The sequence below is a fragment of the Nycticebus coucang genome, chromosome 19, assembly GCF_027406575.1.
Source record: "Nycticebus coucang isolate mNycCou1 chromosome 19, mNycCou1.pri, whole genome shotgun sequence".
NCBI lineage: Eukaryota > Metazoa > Chordata > Mammalia > Primates > Lorisidae > Nycticebus > Nycticebus coucang.
In genome coordinates this window covers 29786882-29811291 of record NC_069798.1, presented here as the reverse complement: position 1 = coordinate 29811291, position 24410 = coordinate 29786882, and the positions used below count along the sequence as shown (strand labels likewise).

Genomic DNA, 24410 nt, shown 5'->3' with positions numbered 1-24410 from the left:
AGCCAGAGAGGCCTGAGGCACCAGGGCGTGGAAACAAGGGCAGACCCGTGGGGAGAGGGGGCGTGGTGGGGGAAAGATGCAGGGTGGGGAGACTCCTCGGAGAGAGCAAAATAAAAATGCAAAGGGAGGGACGAGAGGCAGACAGACGGAAGACGGAGAGGGAGCGAAGCTACGAGTGGTGTGCACAGGAGAGGAGAGGTGGGGAGAGGTACCCAGCGCAGGGAGGAGGAGGAAGCCTGGAGGACGAGCTGCAGGGCGCGTAGACGGGCCTGGGGCGCCCCACTGACCCTTCTTCGCGCTTGCTTCCCTCCCCAGGCTGCGCTTTCCTCACCTACTGCGAGCGTGAGTCAGCGCTGAAGGCCCAGAGTGCGCTGCACGAGCAGAAGACTCTGCCCGGGGTAAGTGGCGCCCGCCGCGGCGCAGGGACCGGCGCACCGACAGGGGGCGACAGCGGGAGGCCGGGGAGGCTGGGAGATGGAGGCCGGAGCCCGCCACCCGCCTCTGCACGGGAACTCCCGCGCCGGCCCTGCATGTTCCGCGCGGCCTCAGGGCACGGGCGGGTGGAGGGCGCGTGGTCCGCTACCGTCCAGGCCCGACGGAATCCGGGGCCGGACTGGGCCGGGAGCCAGGGAGCAGCGCCTGCGCGCACAGCCCGTGCGGGCAGCCGGCGGCGGGGGCGCGATAGGTCCCGGGCCCGGGAAGCCCCGGTGCCTCCTCCGCCGGCGGCGCCGGGCAGCGTGTGCGGTGAGGAGTGCGCCCGTGCAGGCCACCCCGGCTGCTCCCGAGCGGGGTCCGGGTGGGAGGAGGCGCCTCCTGGCCTGAGCTCGGCGCCGCCAGTGAGATCACCGCGGTTTATTTAAGGAGCCAGCACTGGTCTTTGATAAACTATCGCGCCTCAGCCCTGGTTTATAGCTTCTGTGCGGGGGAGAAGAGAATTATTTATGGCCCCCCTAACTGGGTGTGATATCAGCCATGGCTATTATCGAGGCTAGTTCATCACCATAAAATAAGAAGTGTTTCTCGGGTCAAGGGTCTGTGCGGTCTCTCATGTGGGTTCAGAGAGATGGGGCGGTGGGGGCAGGGGGTGGAGATATATGACTGCTGAGTATCTAAAGATAAACGGAAAGATGTGTGTTTGTGGGCATAATTTAAAGAATTTATGAATATACAGTGTTTAAGTGTACACAATGGGCACTGCAGGGAAGCACGCATGTCCTATATGTATGCACACCCCTACTCACACATGCATGTTTACATTCTTAGCAAGCCAACCGTATGTAAACACACGTTTCCATTTCTGCCCCACAGCAGGAAAGGTTAACCAGGTAGTCAGAGAGAAAATGCAAGCCCGGGTGGGGGCAGCCTTTTTTCTTTTACATCAAAGATCTTTCTTCACCCGTTTAGGGGTGGGGAGTACTGAATTACACAGGGCCTTCCTTCCCTTAAGACAGCCTTTGTATTGTATTTTGGTATTTGTGATTGCAAAGCACGGGGCTGAATCATCTTAATAACATACCCGCAGATGCAAATATATGGAAATTGAGCACCGCACAGATTTTGTGTGAAGCTTAGCTCTGGCAGGGTGGCCATTCCCCAGTTGGTTTTTTTAGTGGCGAGACTACATCCACATATATTATAGTAATTACTTTCCGGGTGCCCTCTGTAAGATGGCAGAAATATGCTCCACATCGCCCCATGTTATGTGTGAAGCATAAAGCCATATTGTAAGATAATCAAAGGCTTCTGAGAAAGGTTTGTGCTGATTAATAAAGTGTTTATGGTACTTTGTTTTGGGGGAGATTGTGATAGATATTTTAGAGCCACCCAAATGGAATAGAAAATACCACGTTGTTATGGGAGGCCCTTCATCAGCTTGAGAGAGATTGCTGGGGAGTTTCATGATGACTAAAAGCCGGAATCAGATGGGGAAACAAAAAGAGAGAAGGTAGGAGGGGGAGGATTAGGATTTTGAAGGAGGGAGGCTGAGAACTGGGAGAATTTCAGTAGCAAGTGTGGATTGTTCAGGATCTAACATTAACCTGTGGTTGTTTATTTTACATATAATAGAATAGCTAAATGATGGAGTGTTTTAGTTATTTAATAATTTATAGAAATACTTAGATGTTGTGGTAATTACATTAAAGGTCACATATCAAAGGTAATTTGGTTGAGCAGCTGTGATGGTTTCTCAGAAGCAATCAATATCACTGTCCGTGGTGCTGATTTCACCAAGGGGCCTGCCAGATTAAAGAAGGCTTATTACCAGGCAGAAAGACCCAGGGGAAATCAGGAGCACATTGGAGCGACGCGACAGCCCCCCTTCCACCGATAATTAACACTGTTCCCCATAATCTGTGCTAATCCTTCATACTGGGAGATCTAGTGGCATTTTTCTGAAATCACAAAGACAAGCTGGGTGAGTTGGAAAGAAAGAGCAAAAAAAAAAAAAAGTGAATTTATGTTGGGAGAGGGGAGGAGTGAAGATAGAGCCAGTAACAGAGCTAAAACATAGCCTAGAGTCCCCTTGCATTGCCTGGAACACCATCCTTTCTGCAAAAAAGTCTTCACAGGGAGACTCATGGCCTCAAAAACCTCATCACACAATTCTCAGGGCAGGCATGGCCCAAGAGGGAAGGATTCAGGAAGAATAGATAGGATTGCTGCACAAAGTTCCGAGGGCACATCATCCCCAAACAAACCCACATGCAGACAAATGAAAAACAAAATGACCAAGTAAAATTATTCTTTAAAGTGGGGTCACTTTGATTCTAGAAAGCAGAACTGGTGTCATTATTGTCAGTTGGTTTTCACCTTTCAGATCAGAGAAAGTGTGCCACTAGCAATTAAAGGGACAGGACTAAGCAAAATGCTCTCATCCAACCAAATAATAGGTGCTCTTGCCAGCTGAGGCTGTGTTCATGCGGCCTGTTTGGTTAGGGGGCAGAAGGCAACCTCTTCTTGTCTGGGGTGACCACACTAGGTGCTCCAGTGAGCACACTCTATGTCTGCCTGAGGAGAATGAAATTGAAAAAAAGAACCTGGAAAACTAGTAACCTCAGCAATTTCGGCACTTTTCCAGACTTCAAAATCCATTAAAATCAGCCCTCCACTTCTCACTGAGGAAAGAAAGAGAAGAAAAGATAGTACAGGTGGGCTATTCTGTTTCCTAGCAAGGTACAGAGCTAGCATCCTGTTGCCAGCAAGAAAAACAATCTCATTGTTGTAATATACACACTCACACGGCCACCACCACCACCACCGTGAATAACAACAAAACCACAGAAACAGAAATAGAGGCACCCCTGACACATGTCTTTATTTGGGAATTGAAAAGAAAAAGGGAGCTGATGTTGCCCTTGGGATAAGTGGAATCTCAGAAACCAGACTATGATGGCTGCTCTTACAGATCGAAAGTCAATAAATATCCCTGGGAATCAGCCCAGTTAAAGCCCCTGTGATGCTGGATGGAGTCATCCTGGATGTTGTCACAAATGGATTATTATTTTTGAGCTTGGCATGATTTCAGTAGAAGGAGATTATTAAACAAGGATGCCTCAACAAGGTCCCCTTGAGTGCTGCCTTCCACCAGAAACTAGAGTGTGAATTTTTTAAATTCTCTATCTCAAGGTCTCTCTCCCTCATACTCTTGATGTCACTCTCTCCTGATCCCCTACCCTCTCTAGCCCATCCCATTTTATCCCAGTATTTGTTCCACTATTCACAGGGCACAAGTACTTCCTGATAGTGTGCCAGGCACTGTGCTTGGTTTCCTGTAAGACACAAAAATAAAGATAGCACATTCCCTTCCCCACTTGGAGATGCCCAACAAATTGGGAACAGAAGCCATACACACACACACACACACACACACACAAAGTATATATAATTAAGCACAGCACCCATAATAAAATGGGTAGTGTGGACAATTGCTCAGTAATCACAGCTAATATTTATTAAGCATGTTTCCTCTGTTATCTTGTTTTATCTTCATGACCGTGCTATGAGGAAGATGCCAGGATTATCTCCACAAGGCCACACAATTGCAAAATGGCTGTGACAGAATCACTGGGTCTGTTACCAAAGCCTAGGATGCCCACCACTGCTCATATCTATGGAGTGCAGGAGTTAGTTGTTTAAAGTTTCCATTCAGGATATGGGCAGGTTAGGAATAGAGAGTTGGGAGTAAGACAAGTATTTCAGATGAGATCACTGGTTCGAGAAACATCTCAAAGTTACAGCATGCGGGATGGGCCAGAAGCTGAGAGTGGCCAGCCTGCCTGAACAGGAGACACACTTTGAGCAGTAAAGGCCACTCAGAAGGCTCTCTGTGGCCTGAGTGTGCACAGGAAGCCTCTTGAAAGAATTTTGTTCTGTAAAATGTGCCCCCCCACCCCTGCCCTGGTGCTTGGTACCAGTTTCTCCAGCCTTTGGGAAATTGCAGAGAATTATCTTACAGGAAGAGCCCATCTCTTTCCACAGGTGGGAATATAAGGTCTCAGGGTAGAGGTTTCACCTAGACAAAAACAGGTGCTGTGACAAGCAGTGGCCCACAATGCACTCATTTGGTAGCAGAAAGGGCTCCTAAGAGCTGGGTCCAGTTAGCAGTGAGGCCTGGAGGCTATGAGAAGAGGGCTTTGGGCTGGCTGGGGGGAGTAGGAGCTGTAGCTTCTTGATAAACATTAAAGTTCCAATTCACTAGTTAAAAATTGGCTTTTCTATCCTCACTCTGGCAACCCTCGAATGCAAAGCAAACTACCACACTCCTCCCTGGCGGCTCCCAGCCCCATCCTTGTGTCAGCCAGGCAAATATACAACATCCCTGCCCCTGCACGTCTCCACTCAGGTCATCCAGACTCAGGATGGGTCATTTCCATGGAAATTCAATGTGACCTTCTTTGAATTTACACCAAGAACGATGTTAAAATGGAAATTTTTTTAAAACGAGCTCAATTGGATTGCTAGCACCCCATCTCATGTCCCTTCTTTCTACCCCTCCCTCCCACTACCCTTTTCCTTAGCCCAAATTTTCTCTTCCTTTCTTTCTCTCTTTCTTTTTCTCTCTTCTCTTAGTGTCTCTGTTTCCTCTCCTCTTCTCTCCCCCTGAGCATTTCCCCCTTTCTCTTTTTCCCTCTCTTCGACCTTCTCTTTTCTGGTCCTCTCACTTGTCTGTCCTTTCACCTCTCCTCCCCTTTCCCTACCATGCTCCCACTTCCCCTTCGGCCCATTGCCTCCACGCAGACACCCATAGGAGGCTCGGGTGGGCCCTATGCAGCCACCTATGCAGCCGTCGAGGAGACTCCCTGACAAGGGCCATCTCCTTCCCTGACAGTCCTGCCATTGAAGGATCTATCTAATTTTATGTACAACTATAAAGATGAATGATAAGTAGGGAGGATGCATGCAAGAACAAGATGAATAAATTATAAAGGGCAAATGATGACAAGACAGGGGTCCCCGGAGACAATGATACGATAACAGAAACTAAAGAAGAATTTATGATGGATGTAGTTAGCATGTGTGGAGGCTGTTAATTCTTCGGGGTAGTTTTACAACTTCTGGTGATTGGCACAATCAAAGTGTTCCATTTTAGAAGTGTGATCTGTTTCCACTGTCCTGGAGGCACAGTGTTGGCTTTTGGGCTGAATGGTGAGTCTGGGTCCCATCAGCATCCGCATCTTTTCTCTCAGCCCCCAAAGCTTTCCATGTCTCTGATTCAAATCTGGTCACACAGCCAGACCAGGTCCCCTCCAGTTCCCCCATCCTGTTGTCCTTCTTGCTGAGTGTATTAGTTTTGGGACTGCTGCAACAAAGTTCCACAAATTGGGTAGCTTAAACAACAGGAATCAATTGTCTCACAGTTCTGGAGGCTGGATGCCCTAAATGAAGGTGTGGGAAGAGTTGATTCCTTCTGAGAGCTGTGAGGGAGAATCTGCCCCGGGCCACCGTCTCCCATCCGGTGGCCTCAGGGATTCCTTGCTTAGAGATGGTGTTCTCCCTGTGTCTTCATATTGTCTTCCCTGTGTACACAGTCTGTGCCCAAACTTCTCCTTTGTATAAGGACAGTTATATACCCCAAGGACTTCATCTTAACTTGATCATCAGCAAAGAACCTATTTCAAAGAAAGTCACATTCACAGGTTGTAGGGGTTAGGACTTCAACATCATTGTGAGGAATGCAATTCAACGCCTAACTCTAAGAAGTGGGCTGCTCTGTGTCTCTCTTACAGTAGGGCAGAGAAGATGCCCCCACAAAGGTGTCTGAATCATAGGGTCTCCCAGCCCCCATAACTCTGTGTCTCACCTAGCTTCATGCATTTTTCCTTCTCCTGTGGGGAAATGGAACATATGTCTTTCTTCTGCCCCCTATTCCCTAAAAAGAAGTACTTATCTGTCCTTTTAGGGCAGTAGTTCTCAAGTTTGCCCCCCAGGGGACATTTGACATCATCTAGAGACACTGCGGGCATCTAGTGGCTAGAGAATAAAGATCCTGCTGAATATTCTGTGATGTGCTGGGACCAGGACAGTGCCCACAACAAAGAATGACCAGGCTCCAAATGTCAACAATGCCCAAATGAAGAAACCTTATTCCAGGGCTGAGGGTGGGTAGAGGGCAGGACAGGGGTACCTGGAGCAGAGTGCTTCTCTCCTACTCACTGATTCTCACTCAGAGTTTTAGAACTGGGAGGGTTTGCTAAGGGGCACATGCTCCAGTGGTGTGCGTATGAGCAGGGGGTGCAATGGGCAGTAGAGGAGGGCAGAGCCCATCTCTAGGCATTAACCAAGGGCTAGCAGTTTCAGCACTGACTACAGCTCAGTTCTCTCTTGAGTGCAGTGAGTTGAGAGGTTGCTTCTGACAGAGCTTGGAACAGAACCCAACCTCTCCCTTTGGAAGAACCTCCATGTCAACAGGAAACAGATTTGGCAGGTTTGTGCCCTAAAGGGCTTTAGCAGCCCCTTTATCACATGTCACAGACATAGGCCCATTATACAGAAGGGAACACCAGTGTTCCAAGAAGGAAGTCAGAAGTGCTGTAAATCCAGAGACTGAGGGCCACATGGGTATACGGACTACATCTGTGGTGCCTTCAGATCTTGTCTCTCCTCTCTCACACCTGTCCTCATCGGCAGCCTTATGCCCCCCTGTTTTCATGGAAAGTCTTCTGCACTCCTCTTCCTGTAAAGACATGCAGAAGTGCTCCTCCCTGGGGCTATAGCCACACTGTCCCCTCCTAGGCTACCCAGTTCTTGCCTGCCCTACCCAGACTGGCCTGGGGGGATTCCCATCTTTCAAGCAAGTGACTTGATACCCACAGGGGCCATATCTTCCCTGTGGCACCCACAACAGAGGTCAGGCCTGCCATATGCTAAGCTCAGTAAGTCTTGCTAACAAGTTTAAAGAAAGAACCAGAGCGCCTCTGTGTCCTCAGCCATCTGCCATCATACCTCACTTGAAAGAAATAAACACACAAATAAAAAATCATGTGAGATATGGACAAAGGGAGCCTCCAGAACCAGCCTGCTACCTACAAACCATGTGGCCCTGGGCAGAACACTCAGCTTGGACCATCCCTGGAACCATCTAGACTGTGAAGGAGGTGGTGGGCCACATTGCCTCCCAAGTGCCTTCCAGCTCTGACATTCTTTATGTTTCTAAGAATAATAGACTTGGCATTACTCACATTGCTTAAGATGACGGGGAGATGAGAGGAGAGTGGGAGAGTGAGGACAACAGTGTCTCTGGCTCTCCACTACCCGACGCCATTGGTGACAAGTGTAATAAAACGCAGGTCAGATTTGTCTCTCCCTGAGGCAAAGCAGCCAGACTGCCCACCCTCCAGGGCCAGGGTGGATTCCTGATGGCATGCCCACCTCTGTTCAGGTCTCTTTCTAAGGAAACCAGACAGATGTTTGAAATTTTCTGCAGCATTTGCCTCATCGTAGCTTGGATCATGATTGCCATCTCCTGAATCAGCAGCAGCAACATTTATGGAGAACCTGCCCTGTGCAGTGTATCTTTGTGGGAGGTAGGGTGTCTGGCATCGGACAAAAATGAGTAAGACACGGCCTATTGCAGGAGGAGTTTATCATCTGGCAAGTGTGAAGATAGATCACGATCCAGAAAATATCTTTAGGAGCCCCCAAAATGGTAGTGAAGTGCCTAGGGAACTGCTTAACTTTAGGCAGTTAAGATAGATAGCAGGATAAGCCTGGGTGCCCTAGAAAAGCCCACACCACCATGGTGACCTTCGCCCCCCTGGTGCACTCTTCGGAGGGTGGCCAAGGTTGGCATTGTGAGATAGGGACCCATCGCCTAAAAGCCCTTCAGCCTTCTGTCACCCACAGATTCAGCTGGGGACAGGCCATCTTCAAACCTGTGGAGCTTTTATCTAGACACATCACCTTCTTTCAAGCTCCTCTTTTCCCATGTCATTCCCTCTGCCTGTGAGGAGTTTTCGTTTATCCTCTAAGACCCAAGTCCAATGTTATTTCCTCCGAACCAGCTCTCTGAACCCTTTGGGGAGCTTTCTAGTCCCCTGAGGCACCAGGTGCCACCCTTTGATCTCAGATTGCCTGGTCAGCTCTAGATTTTCCATCTTGGAATCCAGCTCTGTGCTCACCTGTACCTGTGCCCATGGCTGGAACCGGTCCCAAAAGAGATGGAGAGGGAGGAAGGTAGCCCTTCTCATCTGCCACGGGCATTCTAGCATAGCTGTTCTCTCCGCTCCCCTCTGGCCACACCACCTTCAGGCCCCTCCAGACAGTTTGCAGCTTAGCTCACTCACCCTGCAGGGACACAAGGGGAAAGTCCAGAAGGCCTCACACTGCAGTGGTGGACATATGAGGGAAATGCCATGCAGAAGGTGCTTCATGGGGCAGTCACAGCCAGCATAGGTGTGAGTGTGGGCGTGTGTGAAGGGGGGGGGTGTGTCCACCAGAGCAGGAATGTCAGGCTTCCTCCGGAGCTAGGTCCATGTGATCCTGTTAAAGGGTTTGTTGACCTTTCACTGGAAAATGAGGCCAGGAAAGGGCATGCCTGTGTGAGCTCCTGCTCCCAGACAAGTGTGTTTGGGGATTGGAGGGTTTCTGCTACGGAGCGTGCGTGTGGGCGAGCACAGGGCCAGATGTCTTTGTTGCGAACCTGCAGGGCTCCAGATCCGGCTGCCACATGCCATCAAAGATGGGCATGCCGGGCCGGTGATGGAAAAAAGCGGTATTGTTCTGTATTCTTTAATTCTTTATGAAAACAGTTGTTGTAAGGAGAAAAGAGGTGGAGTTCAGGAAGATGAAATCTCTCCCAGGTCCCCACGTTTGCTGTGTTCAAGCACACATTTCAAAGGCATTCGTGGTCTGTCCTTGTGCACCCACCAGGGGGCACCGTGCAGTGGCTGAGCAGGCACAAGACACGTGTGTTTAATGGTAAGCCTGTTGTGCCCAGCTCTGTGCCCTGCACAGAAGAGGCTGAATGACACCGAACACTCCATCCTGTGGAACACTGACAGCCTGTACAGAGGACATCAACCAGCTGGATGACTTGGGACAAGCCACCCGACTTTTCCTGGTCTGAGTTTCCTAATTTCTATAATGAAAACCACATGTGTAAGCCCTTTATAGGCTATGGATTGCTGTAGGTAATCCAACTAGTATTATTAATGAAAAACAATGATGTGCATGTGGATGACCTTCAGGGTCCTTTGCCACAATAAAAGCCTGTGACTCCTAATTCATATATGAAATAATTAGAGGATAATAAAAATATAAAACAGTTCAAGTATGCAATTTGGACTATATGTCCCACTATATTTCAGAAAAGGGAGATGACTGTGAGCTAGAATGACCAGAAAGAACTCCACAGAAGGAAGACAGAATTCAGTTGTGTGTGTAAGGGCGAGGAAAGTGGAAAAATAGTGAGTGGGGAGGACTTTGGGGAGCTAGGAGAACCAGGGGTGAGAATGGGAGCACACATTTGGGGGATGGAGATGCACCTTTCTCCCATGGTTGCACTTCGGAACCTCCAGGCCTTATGCCTGCGGCTCCAATCAACTCCAGGCAGACCAGTCACCCTGGGCATGTCCTGGGCTTGACTTCAGGCCCCAGCACATCCCCAGCTTCCCTCCCTCCTGGAAGGGGACTGCATCCCCCTGCCCACCCACCAGAATCCTTCAGGGACATCAGGATTCAGCCCCACCATCTCCCACCCTCCTCTGTGAACTTCTGCTGCACACTGGTGTCCCCCTTGTCTGGCCCCCGCAAGTCAATGGCACTGAATGTCTAAACCCTGGCTAAGGTGAAGACACCATGCCCCCACTTCAGCATCCCAGGTTGGGGTGGGGAGTAGTTTCTAAAAATGCAGAGTCTCGGGCTCCACTCTGTGTCACTCAGACTGTGCCCACTGCACTTCAACAAGGTCCCTGGGAGATACACAGGCACCAAAAGTTTGGCAACTGTTGGCCTTTCTTTAGGCTATAAAGGATATTGTCTTAGTTTGGGTGGTCCCAGCAGTAAACTCTAGATAAGCATTTGAGCACTTCTTTGGTTGGTGACCCCAGGAAACAGGAGTCAGTGGGAGAAATGCAACAGGGAGGAGAAGAAATCCACAGGCGTGTTATCAGGCAGGCAGGCAGGCTTCCACTGTGGGGAGTGCTGAACCCCACTGGGGGCTCTAGAACCAAGTGTCAGTAACACTCCCTGGAATCAATGCACTCCAGGGGCTAGACAGCTGGGGTGTTTATACACCGATTCCCACCAAGCTTTGGCTGAGGGTGGTCTTTAATCTCCCAGCTTCCCTGATTGCTCCATGGGTGGGAAAAGTGGGCTCCATAGCCAGAGAAAGCGCTCAAGCCAGGAGTGCAAGTGCTGACAGTTGGAAATCAAGCCTCTGTCACAGAGATGGGGAGAACAGACCCATGAGTGGGACACTACCTTCACCTACTGCAGATGGAGTCTGACACCACAGTCCCAAAGGGGAGAACAGAGAAAAGAATCCTGTCTCTAACCAGTGTGACAACTACCATTCTCTGAGTGCTTACTGTGAGCTAGACATTTCACAAATATCATCTCATTTTTTGAAGACACTGTCACACAGGTGCTCGCAATCAAGTGTTATCAGTGAGTACTATGGTATGGAGGAGGAAATCAGGTGAAGGGCCCAGATCAGTCCACACAACCAAGGAGAGGGCTCCTCCACCACATCCTAGGATACCCATCCACCCTGTGAAAAGCTGAGCCGCACATGGGCAGAAACAGTGCTCTTTCCCTCACTCCCTTTCACCCCAAGGCCATGCACCAGGCTGCTCCTGCAGGAGATACTGGCATTGCTAGACACCCAGGGGCCCATGTGAAACAGGATGGTGGCCCTAAAGATGTCACAATACACACACCTGTCTTTGATTGGAGAAGTCTTGTTCTGCATGGGAAACAGATTCTGACTCCAGCCCAGCTCCACCTGGAGCCTTACTATGCACCTTGGAAAGCCACATAACCTCTCTGAACTTCAGTATCAGTGACTACCCTCCCAGTTACAAAAACACTTGGTGGCAGTGGCTTCAACAAATGAAGCTTTGGCATATCACCGAGTCCGGGGTCTGGTGTTGCTTCAGCAGCATAACCATAACAGAGGTCATGGTCTCTTTCTCGTGGTGATCAGATGTCATTAAGCCAGGCAGGTCCAGCTGCCTCTGTCCCTCGTATCAGGAATGCAGAAGATCCCTGAGTGGTCCACTCCCCAGGAAGCACTTGTTTATGTCTCTGTGGCCATAACTGCATCACAGGGCCACCCTTGCTGTAAGGGAGCGTGGGAAAGGAGATCTTGCCAGAGACTAGGGACATGTCTCCCTCAACACATCTGTGCTTCGGTTAGTGAAAGAGAAAAAGGGCTAGAGCATACTGATTGGAACTGGGAGAGTTTGCCCCAGCCTGGTAGAGATGGGCAGGGTACAGAAGAGCAGGTCACGTGGAGCAGCCCCACCCCACACACACATTCCGTATTTGCCTCCAGCTCGGATCGTGACCTGCGACTTGCATGAGGAGGCTGAGTCAAGGAAGGCATTTCAGAGTGTGTTCCAGAGGAGCACTGCTGAGTCCGCATGCTCATTCCAACTCCTGATGTGTTTCTAATTCCCTGGGATGCATAAGGAGCAGGGGATAAAGATTTCAGACCCTTAGGCACCATATTTTGTCACCTGCGTCTTTCTTGAGGCAAGGCATGCAAAGTGCACCCTTCCACCGTGGGTAGTGCCAAACTCCACATCCTCTCACCTCCTTTGTGAGTGGCTTAAATGGTGAAGAATCATGGCCAGTATGCCATAGGCAGGTATGCCAGGTCACAGGCCTTCTGTGGGCATTTCCCTACTCCCACTTTTCTGATAGATGCTCCAGTGGTCATATACCCTCTGAAGGTGGGTCAGCCAGTTTGGGGGGACAGCAATATTGGAGCCAACTTTATTTTCAGAGACTGAAACACAACCTCTTTAGGCCTCTTGTAAAGGGTGCAGGGTGAGGTGGGAGTGTTCTGTGCAACCTTCCTGGTTAGCATCAGTGTGGCTGTACTGAGCTGGAAAGGAGCGCTCCAAGGCAGCCCCGGGCCAGTCTGTACTGCACTCTGCTCCTGGGGCCCTCTTCCTTGTGACCTCTGCCACATGTGCTGCCTCACCATGGGTGACACTCTGGTCACAGACATGTTCACATAGTTTAAGTCACAGGGAATGGGGACAGTGCAGGTAATTCCTACACTGGATCGAATCAATTCTGAAGGGAGAGTCAAGTTTCCAAGATTTTAACCATTTCACTTGCTTCACCATCATAAAAGCCCCTAGGCAGCAGTGCCTACCCTCAGCTCCAGCCAAAGCCGGTAGTCCCACAACGTTCACCTGTCCTGGAGTAGTCCTCCTGACTGCTCAGGGCCTCCCAATCTCTTCCTTCTCTGAAGACCTTTAGGCCTTAGAGGCCAACTCCACAATGTGACAGAATAGGCTCAGGCCCCAAATCCAGTGAATCTGGCTTCTAGGTGCAGCTCCACCACTCTGATCTGTGTGATCTTAGGCTAAGCACTTCACTTCTCTGTGCCTCAGTTTCCTCATCTCAGCCTAGGAGGCCAACAGAGACTTTGTCCCAGGGCTATTCATAGATAGCCGGACGTACAAGGACCAAAGTGCCAAGCAGCTGCTCACACAGAGAAATCGTGCTCCGTGACAGCCTCCCCCCCTATTGCTGTGGCCATAGTGTCTCCCACAGAGGAGTGAGTGTCTCCGCCTGGCCACTTCTGACCCATCCCCACTCCCCAGCTGTCCAAGTCTGGAGGACAGCTGACCCAGGTGCATGGCAGCAAACCAGAGTGTATAGCTTAGAGCAGGGCAGGCCATAGGGGAGACCAATAAACTTCACCACACTAATGGAAGCTCATCATGGGAGGAGAGGTGGGCATGTTTGTGGAGGCCACTGCCCCTATCCCTGCCAGGCCTGGCTGTGGTCAAATAGGAGGGCTCAAGATCACCATCTTCATGCCCCATGAGAGGTGTGTTAAGTTTGTCCTAATGGTCTGCACAGTGCCCACGAGACCTACATACCTTCCTCTCCACTCTGTTTGCCATCCCTTCCCCTCACAAAGGACAGTACCCCTGGATGCTGGGTGAGTAGAGACCAGAAGATGGAAAACCCTGAGTAGTGAGAACTGAGTCAGAGTCAGGCCCTGGACACTCTTGTGGTTTAAGTCGGTCCATGAGGCCTTTGAGGGCAGGGAGATGGAGGGTCTGAAATGAATATGCATCAGCCTCCCCAGCAGCCCTGACAGCTGCCATCCGACAACTGGAGCCGTTCAGAGCCTGAGAGAAGGTTTTTAATTCAATTCGGTAAGTGTTTCCTGAGCACCCACCAGGAGCTGGCCCTGCACTAGGTGCTGCCTTGCAGGTGGAAGGGAGAGGGCAAGGACCCTGCTGCCCCATGGGGCTTGCCTCCTGCTGAGGAGAGAAGACGTACATGCCAAACAATTAGAGGACAATGGATTAAGACTTCAGACTGCAACTTAGAGCTGAGAAGGGTTTGGGAACATGAGGCCGGGACAGCTTCCTGAGGATCTTCTTTTCTTGGGCTGCGCTGCACTGGGCATGAGGGTCCTGCCCTTGAAGGGGTGGGCAGGATTTAGGTGGATGGAGGAGCTGGAGACAGCATTCCAGGGAGATGACAGCATGTACCAAGGCAAGAAGCAGGCAGGGAGCAGGATAGATGAGAATACACTGTCTGGACTTCAGGCCACTCAGGAAGGGATGGGGCATGTATTAGGGGTGAGCTGGGACCCGCATAGAGAAGGCTTTAATCATTCCACTCAGGGGTTGGGTCTCTTCTTTGGGTGCTTGGGAGCCCCCAACACTTTGTGAGTAGGAGAGTGGCCACCTCACCATGGTGTGCAGCAGGTCTGGATGGGGAGGCGTGTACCAGTCTCGGTGAGGGGTCTAAGGCAGGAACGTAGCAACAGGACCCCAAGCTGGGGATGGTGGGAGAGTCTTGCTCAGGCTCCCTTGCCAGGAGCAGCCTCCATGGGCAGAGTTGACACAACAAGGCCACCAGCCAGCAGAGCTGCTACCCTGCTACAGGGCACATCCTGCTGGTGGGAGCTTGAGGGGAAACTTGGCTCCTTTGGGGCCCCCAGAGGTGTTGGGTAACTACATGTTCCCTGAAGGGAAATGTCTCTGTGCAAGGAAGGCCACACAGTGCTGGAGAGGTTTCTAAACCACCTCGTCTGACTACTGCGCGTGCGCTTGCTCTCTCTCTCACACACACACACAAACACACACAAAGTCATGAAGTGTCAGGACATGGCCTGGGATCCATTTGTTGCAAATTCTCCCTGATTGATTTCACTGCTCTTCCAACTTCACAAACCCTGGGTGTTCCTCTGTTCTATGTTGTTGGAAAACATTGATTCCTCCTCTTAAACTAGAAGAGTTTAATCCACGAGAAGGAGGAGGCTCTGCCCTGCCACCAAGTTTCCTTCCTGAGGGCCAGGGAACCTTGGGAAAGTAAAATGGGGAGCGACCTTCTTATCACTCTCCCCACCATCTATGTTGCATGGGACACAGAAGCCCAAAGAGGACTCACTCCTGTGGCGGACCACAGACAGCTGGGCACAGCTCTGCTAAGATGCCACATTCGGGTCCTTTCTCATTTGCAACTTGGCCTTTATCTTGAAAAGGCTCCATGATTGATAATGGAGTAAACTGGCCCCAACTCAGAAGAGCTGGGAGGACTCCCATTTCCATTAGCATCCATATTATGGGGTGTGCTTAGTGAAGTTTTATTACTTTTGAGGAGACAACCCATCAGGGCTTCCATGTTTGTGTCCAAGCTCGCGTACTATCGCTGTGATAGAGTGACACCGAGGACTAGCAAGCCACTTGCAGATACTGCTCCCTTAGGCAAATAACATATTCCTGCACACGGTCATTTTGTCTGCACTGCCTATTTACTGGTCAAAATGTTTCAAGATTTCACAAAGGCCAACTTCTCCAAAAGTCCAGATTATCCTGTATTCGGACTTGGTAGTTTTGGAATTTATAAAACTTCAACCAAGTCTTTTAAGTATTCATCATCTAGCAGTGGGTCCTAGTCCCTCCAGAAAGCCTTCACTAATGGGCACGGACCCCCCTTCTCTCCCCCCAGTTCCTCCAGGAATTCCTAGCAGCTCTCCTGTGCTGTGACGGGCAGCGTGGGCTCGATCCACTGATGCCCTCGATACTCCAGGGGGTTTGCTGTTGGTTTGTGCATGGCTCACACCCTGTCTGGTGTACCTCACACACTCTTGACTCCTGTTAGATCACCAGGCAAGGAACCCATCCCTCATCAGTAGATCAGTCATTGGAGGCACACCCGCTCTCTGGACACTCTGTGAGCCCTCCCTCGCATCTACCCACAGGTTCTGGGAAGACAGTATGTGCCATCTTCCTCTATTCTTATTAAACGATTTATCTGGGGGAACTTAATATTTTCTTTTAGGATAAACTGAGCTAATGTGATGTGCTTGTTTTAATTTGTGAGGTTAACTGATCTAATTATCTGCAGCGTTTAGTTAAATCCTGTGGCTGGGCCGGCTGCAGGTGTGGGCTTTGAATCCTGCCAACAGGAAATCTCTTAAAACGAGCTGATCTAACTCAGCGGGTCTGCTGGTATGAGGGATTTTCTAATAATGCATGAATTTATTAACAGTCAAAGATAAATAGAGGATGTATTTACATTAAACAAATTCACAAGGAACTGTCTGCTGCTTCCCCAGCCCCCCCTCCCAGCAGAGCCCACATTGCTGTCTGTGCCACACAAAGTGAGTAGAGAGACCCTAGGGGGCCCACGCAACTATAAGTAAATACCCCTGCCATAATGACACCAAGGGTAAGCTGACCCTGAAGGGGTTAAAGACCCAGAGTTTTAGTTGACTCCAGACTCCTCCGCAGGAGCTAATGGTATTATCCTGCCCTCTAAAAACCAACACAGGCTTACAGAGTTAACACCTACCTCCCCCTAAAGAAGGAAATTGATGGTCTCATTGTCCCACTGGCCGCAGGAAATCTGTGTATAGGGGCCAGTACTACATTTGCAGGGAGGTATGTCCAGGGAAGATGACAAGGGTGAGGAAATTCTTCCTCCTGAAGGGAGTTGAATGACTGGCAACATCTTCTCTCACAAGGACACTCTCAGCAGATGTGAGGTATGGCCAGATTGGGGTAACAGGAGGGGAACCTTGAGAGGCAGGCAGAGGAGGCCCTCTTCCCAACCCCCACCCCTGCCCTGACCCCATCTGGAGCTTCAGAAAACCTCCCAGAGGCAGGGCCTGGGAGGCCAACACTATTCAGGAGTGAAGTTATTACCCCCAGAAAGGCCACCTTGCTAGAAATGCCGTTCAGCTGCAGTTTGCAACAGAGCTTCAGGATCTGGCCAAGCAGAAACGCATTGAAATGCACTTCCCATTACCTGAGGCCCAGACGCCCTGGCAGCCTGAGTCACTCAGTGCTGACCTGTTTTCAACCAGCGTGGAGCTCTCCCTCTTCCATGTGAATGATCCTGAATCAAATCGCATTTGCAAAGCCCTCTGTAGAATATACACACTACATGTGCAAAATGTACTTGTGAACACACAGAGGCAGCTGCACATGGTCACCACTCAGACACACGCATGTGCACGCATGTGTATGCACACAAAGTTCGTGTATGTAACAGGCATGTGGGAACGCATAACCACACACAGGAGGGCACGCACAGACGTCCCACACTGCCCACGTGTGGGCATACAGACACACATGGGCACACACTCTGCTCTCCTCAGACTCCTTTGGAACTGAAAGAGAATATAGCTCTGTAGGGACAGCCGAAGATAAACTCTTGATTTCTGATTTGCAGAACAGTTTGGACAAGGTCCTCTGAAATGCATTAACATGCTAATCACAGCATCTGTCTGAGCCCTGGCAGCTGTGTGACTTGGGGGGAAATGGAAGCAGAATGGATTCTGAAGCCTAGACCTCCTTGACTCCTTTCCTTGCTCTCTCCTTTGTCTCCTGCTTTGTGCCTTGTCTGCTGGGGGGGGCTGCACCCAACACCAGCCTCTGTGTCACAGCATCCCCAGCCTAGCTCTGCCACCCTGAGTGTGTGGCTTCCCAGTGCCACTGCTCCCCTTCTGGTGCTGTCCAAGCTCCCTGCAATGACATTGTCCTGGTCACTGCAGGATGGGTAGGATGGGCAGGATGGGCAGGATGGACAAGGCCAAGTTCCTCTGTATCCCAGAAACGACCTCCCACTGTTCTTTGGGCATCCCAAGCCCTACAAGCTCCATGCCTCCCCACTCCCAGGGAAAGCAGAGGGGATGCCTGCCATAACAAGGATGAGCTGAAAGTATTTTGTCTGACCCATGTCCTGTGGGGGTAGAATGTCAGGCACATGCTAGGCAGGTCAGGGGGGATGTGTTAACCAGAGCAGCCTTCTGCACCCCCATATGGTACTGTCCATGAACAAGGGAAGAGGATCAGGTGGGAGGACAGGACCCACGCTGCTGCTGAACACCCTCAGCTGACTCTCCATCAGCCACAGGTGATGTCCAAGGCCTGCACCAGCCCTTACCCACCCATAACTGTTATCCTCTCCCCACCACCCCACACTGACACCCAGACCCAGGGCAGTACTCACTCCTGCCCCCCAGCACATGCAGTGCTTCACCCCTTGCTTGGCTCCAACTGTTTCCTTTGGCTAGCCTCCTTCAGTGTCCCAAGCTCCTTCTGCCAGGCCAGTTCTTGGTCAGCATTCCAAACTCAGTTCAGGTGTCACCTTTTCCAGGCAGCCCTCCCAATATGCGTACGGCTGGGTAAGAGGCCTACTCCTGTATTCCCAGAGCTTCCTGTGCATGGCTAAGTTTACCAGAGTTAAACATAATCTCTCTACCCATCTCTTACCCTAGATCAGTGGTCCTCAACCTTCCTAATGCCACAACCCTTTAATACAGTTCCTGTGGGTCATGACCCACAAGTTGAGAACTGCTGCCCTAGAGTGTGTGTCCTCAAGGCAGGCGCTGGGTCCTGCCCATCCCTGTGGACCCAGCATTGGCACAAGGACTGACCTGGTACATTCTCAGTAGCCATGAGACTGTTGAAATATGTAGGTGGATGGCTGGATGGGTACCTGAACCCTTGGGACCAAACCTGCTTTGTAGGGATCCCTGAGCGGACATCCTGGAGGTTGTTTGTCCTCTTTGCTGGGCCCTGGAATACACTCTGGTTAGGCTTGTATAAGTGTAGGCGTCACACCAGGCTTCAATGCCCACATCCCCCAGCCCCATCCCAGGAAGATTGAAGCTCCCAGCATACCACTATTCCATTTTTCCTCTTAAGCATCAAACTGTCACTTCACTAAACACCATCTGGAGACTCCTGGCTTCAGCCCCTCGCTTCACCCAAACTCTTATTAATGTGATGGGTGTTTAGTCCTTCTTCCACTTCCTCCAGAACATCTCAGCTCTGTGGCCTGCAGACATTCATCTTATCTTCGGGGAGCTCAGCGCCACTGAGGAGGGCAGCTGTCTCAGGCTCAGCTTTACACAGCTGACAGTGATAAAGAGAAGACAGAGCAAGAGTGAGCTAACCGGCCCCTTAGTGTCCCAGCCAGCCCAGGAAGAGGGGGTGGCAGAGGCAAATTAGGGAAGGAACCTGGTTGAACTTTGTCCCAGTGGCCTTCAAGTCTGCCAGCTTAATCTTCCCAGAATTCCAGGGCTCCCTAGTGCTGTCAAACAGATTCTTAATTCCAGCCTGGGGCTCCCAAGGCCCTGCTGCCAGCACAGTGTGCCCTCCTTCCCTCTGTGCCGGTGCCCGTGCTGTGACTCTCATCCAAACACTCCCTCTGCCACCAATTCCTGCTTGTCCTTGGAAGAGGAGCTCTGTCCTCTTCCTCCATGCAGCTTTTCCTGACTACCCTGACCATCTCACCTCCTTCCTGTGCACTTACTGCAGGAACTACATTGTTCTGCTCAGAACTCCAACCTACAATACACACTATTTTGTTTCATAAATTTTATCTCCCTGAACAGACACAAGACTCCCCAGATGCCCACAGCAGTTGGGCACACAATGGTCCCTCAGTGATTACCTATTGTCTTAAGCAGAGTGGACCAGCAGCAGTGACCCCACTATGATAAGCCCCAGCTCCTGGGGGGTGCCCGTTGCCATCCAGGCCCTGCATGGAGACGTCCCCCAGGGACCATGCGGAAGCTGCACACCCCAGTCCTCCACCATGACCCCGACTGGCACTCAGAGGCCAGCTTTCTTCCCCTGGTGGAGCATTAAGCTAATGTGTGCTGTGTCTCATTAGTGGCATTCGGTTTGTGCCAGGACCAGGCAATTTGATGGGTGGTTGATTGGATATTCTGTTTATTTATGGCAGGAAAAGCATTCTTTATTGAGGACTGGGCAGCACATTTCTCTCTCCATGGCACTAAGATCCTCTGGCAATCAAGCAATTGTAAATTAAGACTAATGAAATAATATATAATAAGGAATAAAGACTGCTGGCCTCCATGGAAAGAGCTCTCATTGGGTAGATCACAGCATCTCTCCAGCACTGGACTTGGGAACCAAGCAGTTACCCCAGCCCAGGACACACTGGCCATCTCCAGCTCTAGGGTGGGTTCCACCACACAGCGTGCATTAGCCTCCACCACCTCAGTCATAACAACGACAACAAAGGCATTGATGGGAAACCTTTAGCTTCCTGATGTTGTCTTTATGAAACCTGGAGGTATAGAGGGCAGGTCTTGTAATTTGTAAATGGTAGGAGAGGAAATGAAGTGAGGACCATGGAGGGTAAGAGACCTGTCCAGGGGCAGTATGATGGGGACCTAGTACATGGCAGTGTCCTGAGGGCGTGTAAGGCCCAAGCAGAGTCCTTGACCTGTGCACCTGCTGGGACCACACAAGAACAGATGGTTTTCCCACAGTGCATCTGAGAACATCAGGTCAGGTTTCTTCTTCAGTCCTTTTGTAGATGGGGATGTCAGTGGGGGTGAGAGGGCTGGACAAGCTGAATTTAGAAGCCTAGAGATGACCCTGTGGCCCTCACTCCATGCTAACCAGCCAGGGCAAGCTGTAGATAGGCTTCTCCCCTCTCCATCTGTTACACACCTCCCTGGCAGGGCTGTGCTGTGAGCCACAGGGTGCCGGGGGGCTCAGAGCCTGTCTGTGAAACACACCTCCTGACCAGGGTGCCAGCCAGGGCACCCAGGCCCACCCCAGCAGAGTCCTGAGTCCTGGCACAGACATGGACAGTGCTCCAATGTGTCCCTCCAGGGCCCAAGTGTGGTCAAAATGTCCCTCCATGCAGCCCCAGCCAGGGGCCCAGAGAGGCCTGCTGAGCTATCCCAAGGACAGAAGGGTGGGAGGAGCACCAGAACCTGGAACTGTGTGGAGTTTTGCTGTACAAAAGCCATCTGCATCTCACTCAGCCTAAGCCCCTCTCCAGCCACCCCGCCCCCACTCTTTTCCTGCTCTTCCTCTTCATCCTGGAAAAAAACTAATTGTCTCTCTCACCAGCCTGTGCACTCTGTGCTTTCCAGAGGTTTATGCATGAAACTAATTATGCACCGCTAATTTGGAAGCTAGCAGCTCTCCCGCTAACATTCATTTGATTTGGGTTGTTCTGCTGAGTGGCATTTCTGTAAATATGTCACAGGGCTGGGGGCCTGTCAGGAAGGGCAACCTGAGTTCGAGTCAAGAGGAGGGGCCCAGGGCCTGGGATGGCAGGGGTGCACTCTGTGGGGGGTGGGGACAGGCAGGTGCCATTACGATAAACCAGGGGAGGCCTCATTAGCACCCTGGATGGCCCTGCCAGGAGGTAGGAATCTGACTATAAAATGTCCCAGAAGCTGGGACCCAGCTGCAGAGGGACCATTGCCTGGGAAACCCCTCCAAGGAAAGATCTCAGGTTCAAATGGGCAATGGCACTGTGGTCCTGGTGGGCTGGTGTCCAAGGGTCCAAGGACGGAACAGGGCACCCTTTGGCCCAAGCCTAAAGACTATTCTGTCTCCACTTGCAATTCCAATGCCTTTGGTGACCTTAGGGAGGCACTCTAACTCCCCAGGCCTTAGGGTCATCTTCTGAAAAATGAGAAGAATCATTAATCCTGGGGCTCTGCAGAGGCCTCATAAAATGAGAGGCTTAAAAGGTTCATTGTGAATATCCAACATGGTCTGCAAACATACAGGTGCCTCTGAGCCCAGCAAGGGCCTCTGGCCACTTAGCCTCATCTTTCTCTGACCTACTGCATCCCAGCCTGGCTTCCTGGGCATGTGACCTGCCCAGTCACACAAAACCCAGCATTCTCACTCTGCACTTGGCTCAGTGCTCTGCAGTTACTGTCTTGTCTCCAGATTTTCAATTCACACCTACAAATCCTGTCACCAGTTCTGTGAGAACCACCGAGTTTCACATTGACCCTGTCATCATAAAGGAAGTTCTCTAGGGACTTCTGTGCCTTCACATGTCTCCTGGGAAAGGATTTCCCTGAGGACAAGGATTGGATCTTTTCCTGGGGTCCCCCTGGTGTGTAAGCTGGGCTCCACAGACTGCTCAGCAGAGAACTCAGGCATCGTGGTTGGTTCCCATGCATTGAGCACCTTGCATTGTCAAGGATAAGTCAAACTGGATCTATCTGTCATGCACCCTGCCGTTTCTCCTCCCCTTTCTAAGCCTAGTAAGCATCTTCAGAAATCTTACTGCCCTCTCCCAGCAAACATGGGGACCCCAGCCCCCACCTCAATATAGAAGAGTAGATGTCAGTGCCTGGTGCAGCATTGCCAATGTATGCTGACAGCCTTGCTGTCATCTCCAATCTCTGGTGGCCAGGATCCCGCCCAGCTGGCAGCTGAGAAATCTCAGGGTTCGTCCACTGGGGAAGGATTAACAGAGAAGTCAGACCATGCCTGCAGGGCCTGTGGACAGCCAGAGAGACAGGATAGCCTTCAGGGGTCAGAGATAAGGGTGGGGAGAAGAGATGTGGAACCAGGGGCCAGTGGTAGGTACCCCAGCTTGCTGCCCAAAGGGAAGCTGGACAAACTCTCCTGTGGAGGCTACTGAATACTCCCAGGAGATCAGCAATGCTTGTTTCTCCTTTTCCCTGCCTGAGACTTCCAGGAAGTGCCAGAGATGCCTTTCTGGGACATAAGTGGCCAAATGGATACAAGGACAACTTCCATATAATCCTCCTACCTCTGCAGGGCTCTCAGATACTCCAGGGAATCAGTGGTGCTCATGGTGAGAGCACAGCTCATCACCTTCTCTGCCCTCTTGCCCATTTGCTATAAACCAAGCATTCATCACATACTGTCTCTGGGCTGCACTTCCCTCCCAGGTAGGATGAACTTGGGCTTCTCAGGAGTCCTTTCAGCAGCACTGTAATAAACACCCTCCTCAGGGACCCCCTGGGAGGACACTCCTCTGCCTTTCTGAGTGTCCTCACCAACAGTCAGGTGCTAATTCCAGACCAACAGACCAACCAGAGCAACGATGTGGCCTTGGAGCTAGTCCTCTACCTGCGCCAGCCTCCATCTTCACACCTGTGGTGTGTGAGTGAGGACGCCTTCCTCTGTGGGGCTGCCACTCATGGAGCAGAAGCTACTGCTAGGACTCAGTGACCGCTGACCTCTCTGGCATACAACTACGTTGCCCAGCAGGACGGTCCTGTCTGCCTGAGACGCTGTTCTTCCTCTTCTGTGCTACATCCACTCTGTCCTTAACAAAAGAACTCAAGCCCTGCCTCCACCTCGGGGTCCTAATAAACACCCACAGCACTCAGCCTCCTTGGGAAGGTCTATCTGTTAACTAGTCACTTCTGTGGGATGGCTTCTGTCTTTAAAGCACCTTACAAGCCTCTATCTTCTCCTCCCAAGCCCCCCATTTCCCAGGCATGCGGTGGACAGCAGGGAAGAGCTGTTGAATGGACAACCATGTGCTCCGTGCTCTTGGACTCTGCACATAAAATGCAGTGTACCATGTGGCATTCCTTGCTGGGGGCTCCTCCCCCGTAGGTCCTGAGTGCCATTTTTCAGCAGGCTTGTTCATTTCCACAGCAAACCTTAGGAGACCCACCTCCCACATTCAATCAATATCGATGCAAAGTTTCCAAGGCTGCCAGAGAGCCAGGCCTTCCCTGCAGAGCCATAGTGACCAGACTTCTGTGGTAACCAATGCTGAGTAATGGTTCAAATGGTAACCAGCAATAGCAAATAGTTCCTGTGATAATTGCAGCCTAATTTGTGTGTGTGCACATGAATTAGCATGCATCTGTATGCCATTAGTGCTCTGAATTATCTCCTGAGCAGCAGCGCAAGCCTCAGGCCCTGTGGACAAAGCCAACAATGAGGCATATCTAGAGCTCAGTTTCTCCTAAGAACAAAAGACAGAAAACAAGGTTTCAAGGAAGAGAAAGAGTTTTCTTCTAGCCTATTCTATGGACTTGCTTCCTAAGCTAAACTCTGGCTATGCCAAGGCACAGAGGCAAAAAAAAAAAAAAAAAGCTAGGAAAATCCAGACCTCGTCACTAATAGTTGACCCAGACAATGTCCTGGGATGAGACATCTTGGAGGTGTCTATCCAGGAACCCTTCACTCAGCATGAGGGCAAGCATGTTCTGGACTAGAGAGGTGGACAATAGAAGGAAATGGGTTCCGTTTTGAATGTGTCCAGGAAGGTATTTGAAGAACTTCTTACACAAAGTGGATGGTCATCTCTTGACCTGAGTTTTCATATCATAGGCTTCCTGGGAGCAGAAACCCTTAGGGTTAAGATTGCCACACAACTGCACTTGTGTTCAGATGTGTGGCAATCCCTGGGTAGCAGTGACCCTTAGGAAACTTCCTGAAAATGTGCCAGTGACATCAGATGGATTTCTTCTACTC

At 50.9% G+C, this 24410-nt stretch overlaps 1 protein-coding gene across 50 annotated transcripts in view; it reads left to right on the top strand.

Moving 5' to 3' along the window:
* The window catches only part of CELF4 (CUGBP Elav-like family member 4), a 307990-nt gene that overhangs the window by 73283 nt on the left and 210297 nt on the right, over positions 1-24410 (top strand). For 47 of the 50 annotated variants that reach the window (XM_053571509.1, XM_053571508.1, XM_053571513.1 and 44 more), the window contains exon 2: positions 316-398. In XM_053571509.1, coding sequence (XP_053427484.1) covers positions 316-398 — 83 coding nt within the window. Of the gene's footprint in view, positions 1-101; positions 199-315; positions 399-24410 lie in introns of those variants that run through there. The other 3 variants (XM_053571532.1, XM_053571524.1, XM_053571523.1) reach the window with 1 other exon arrangement.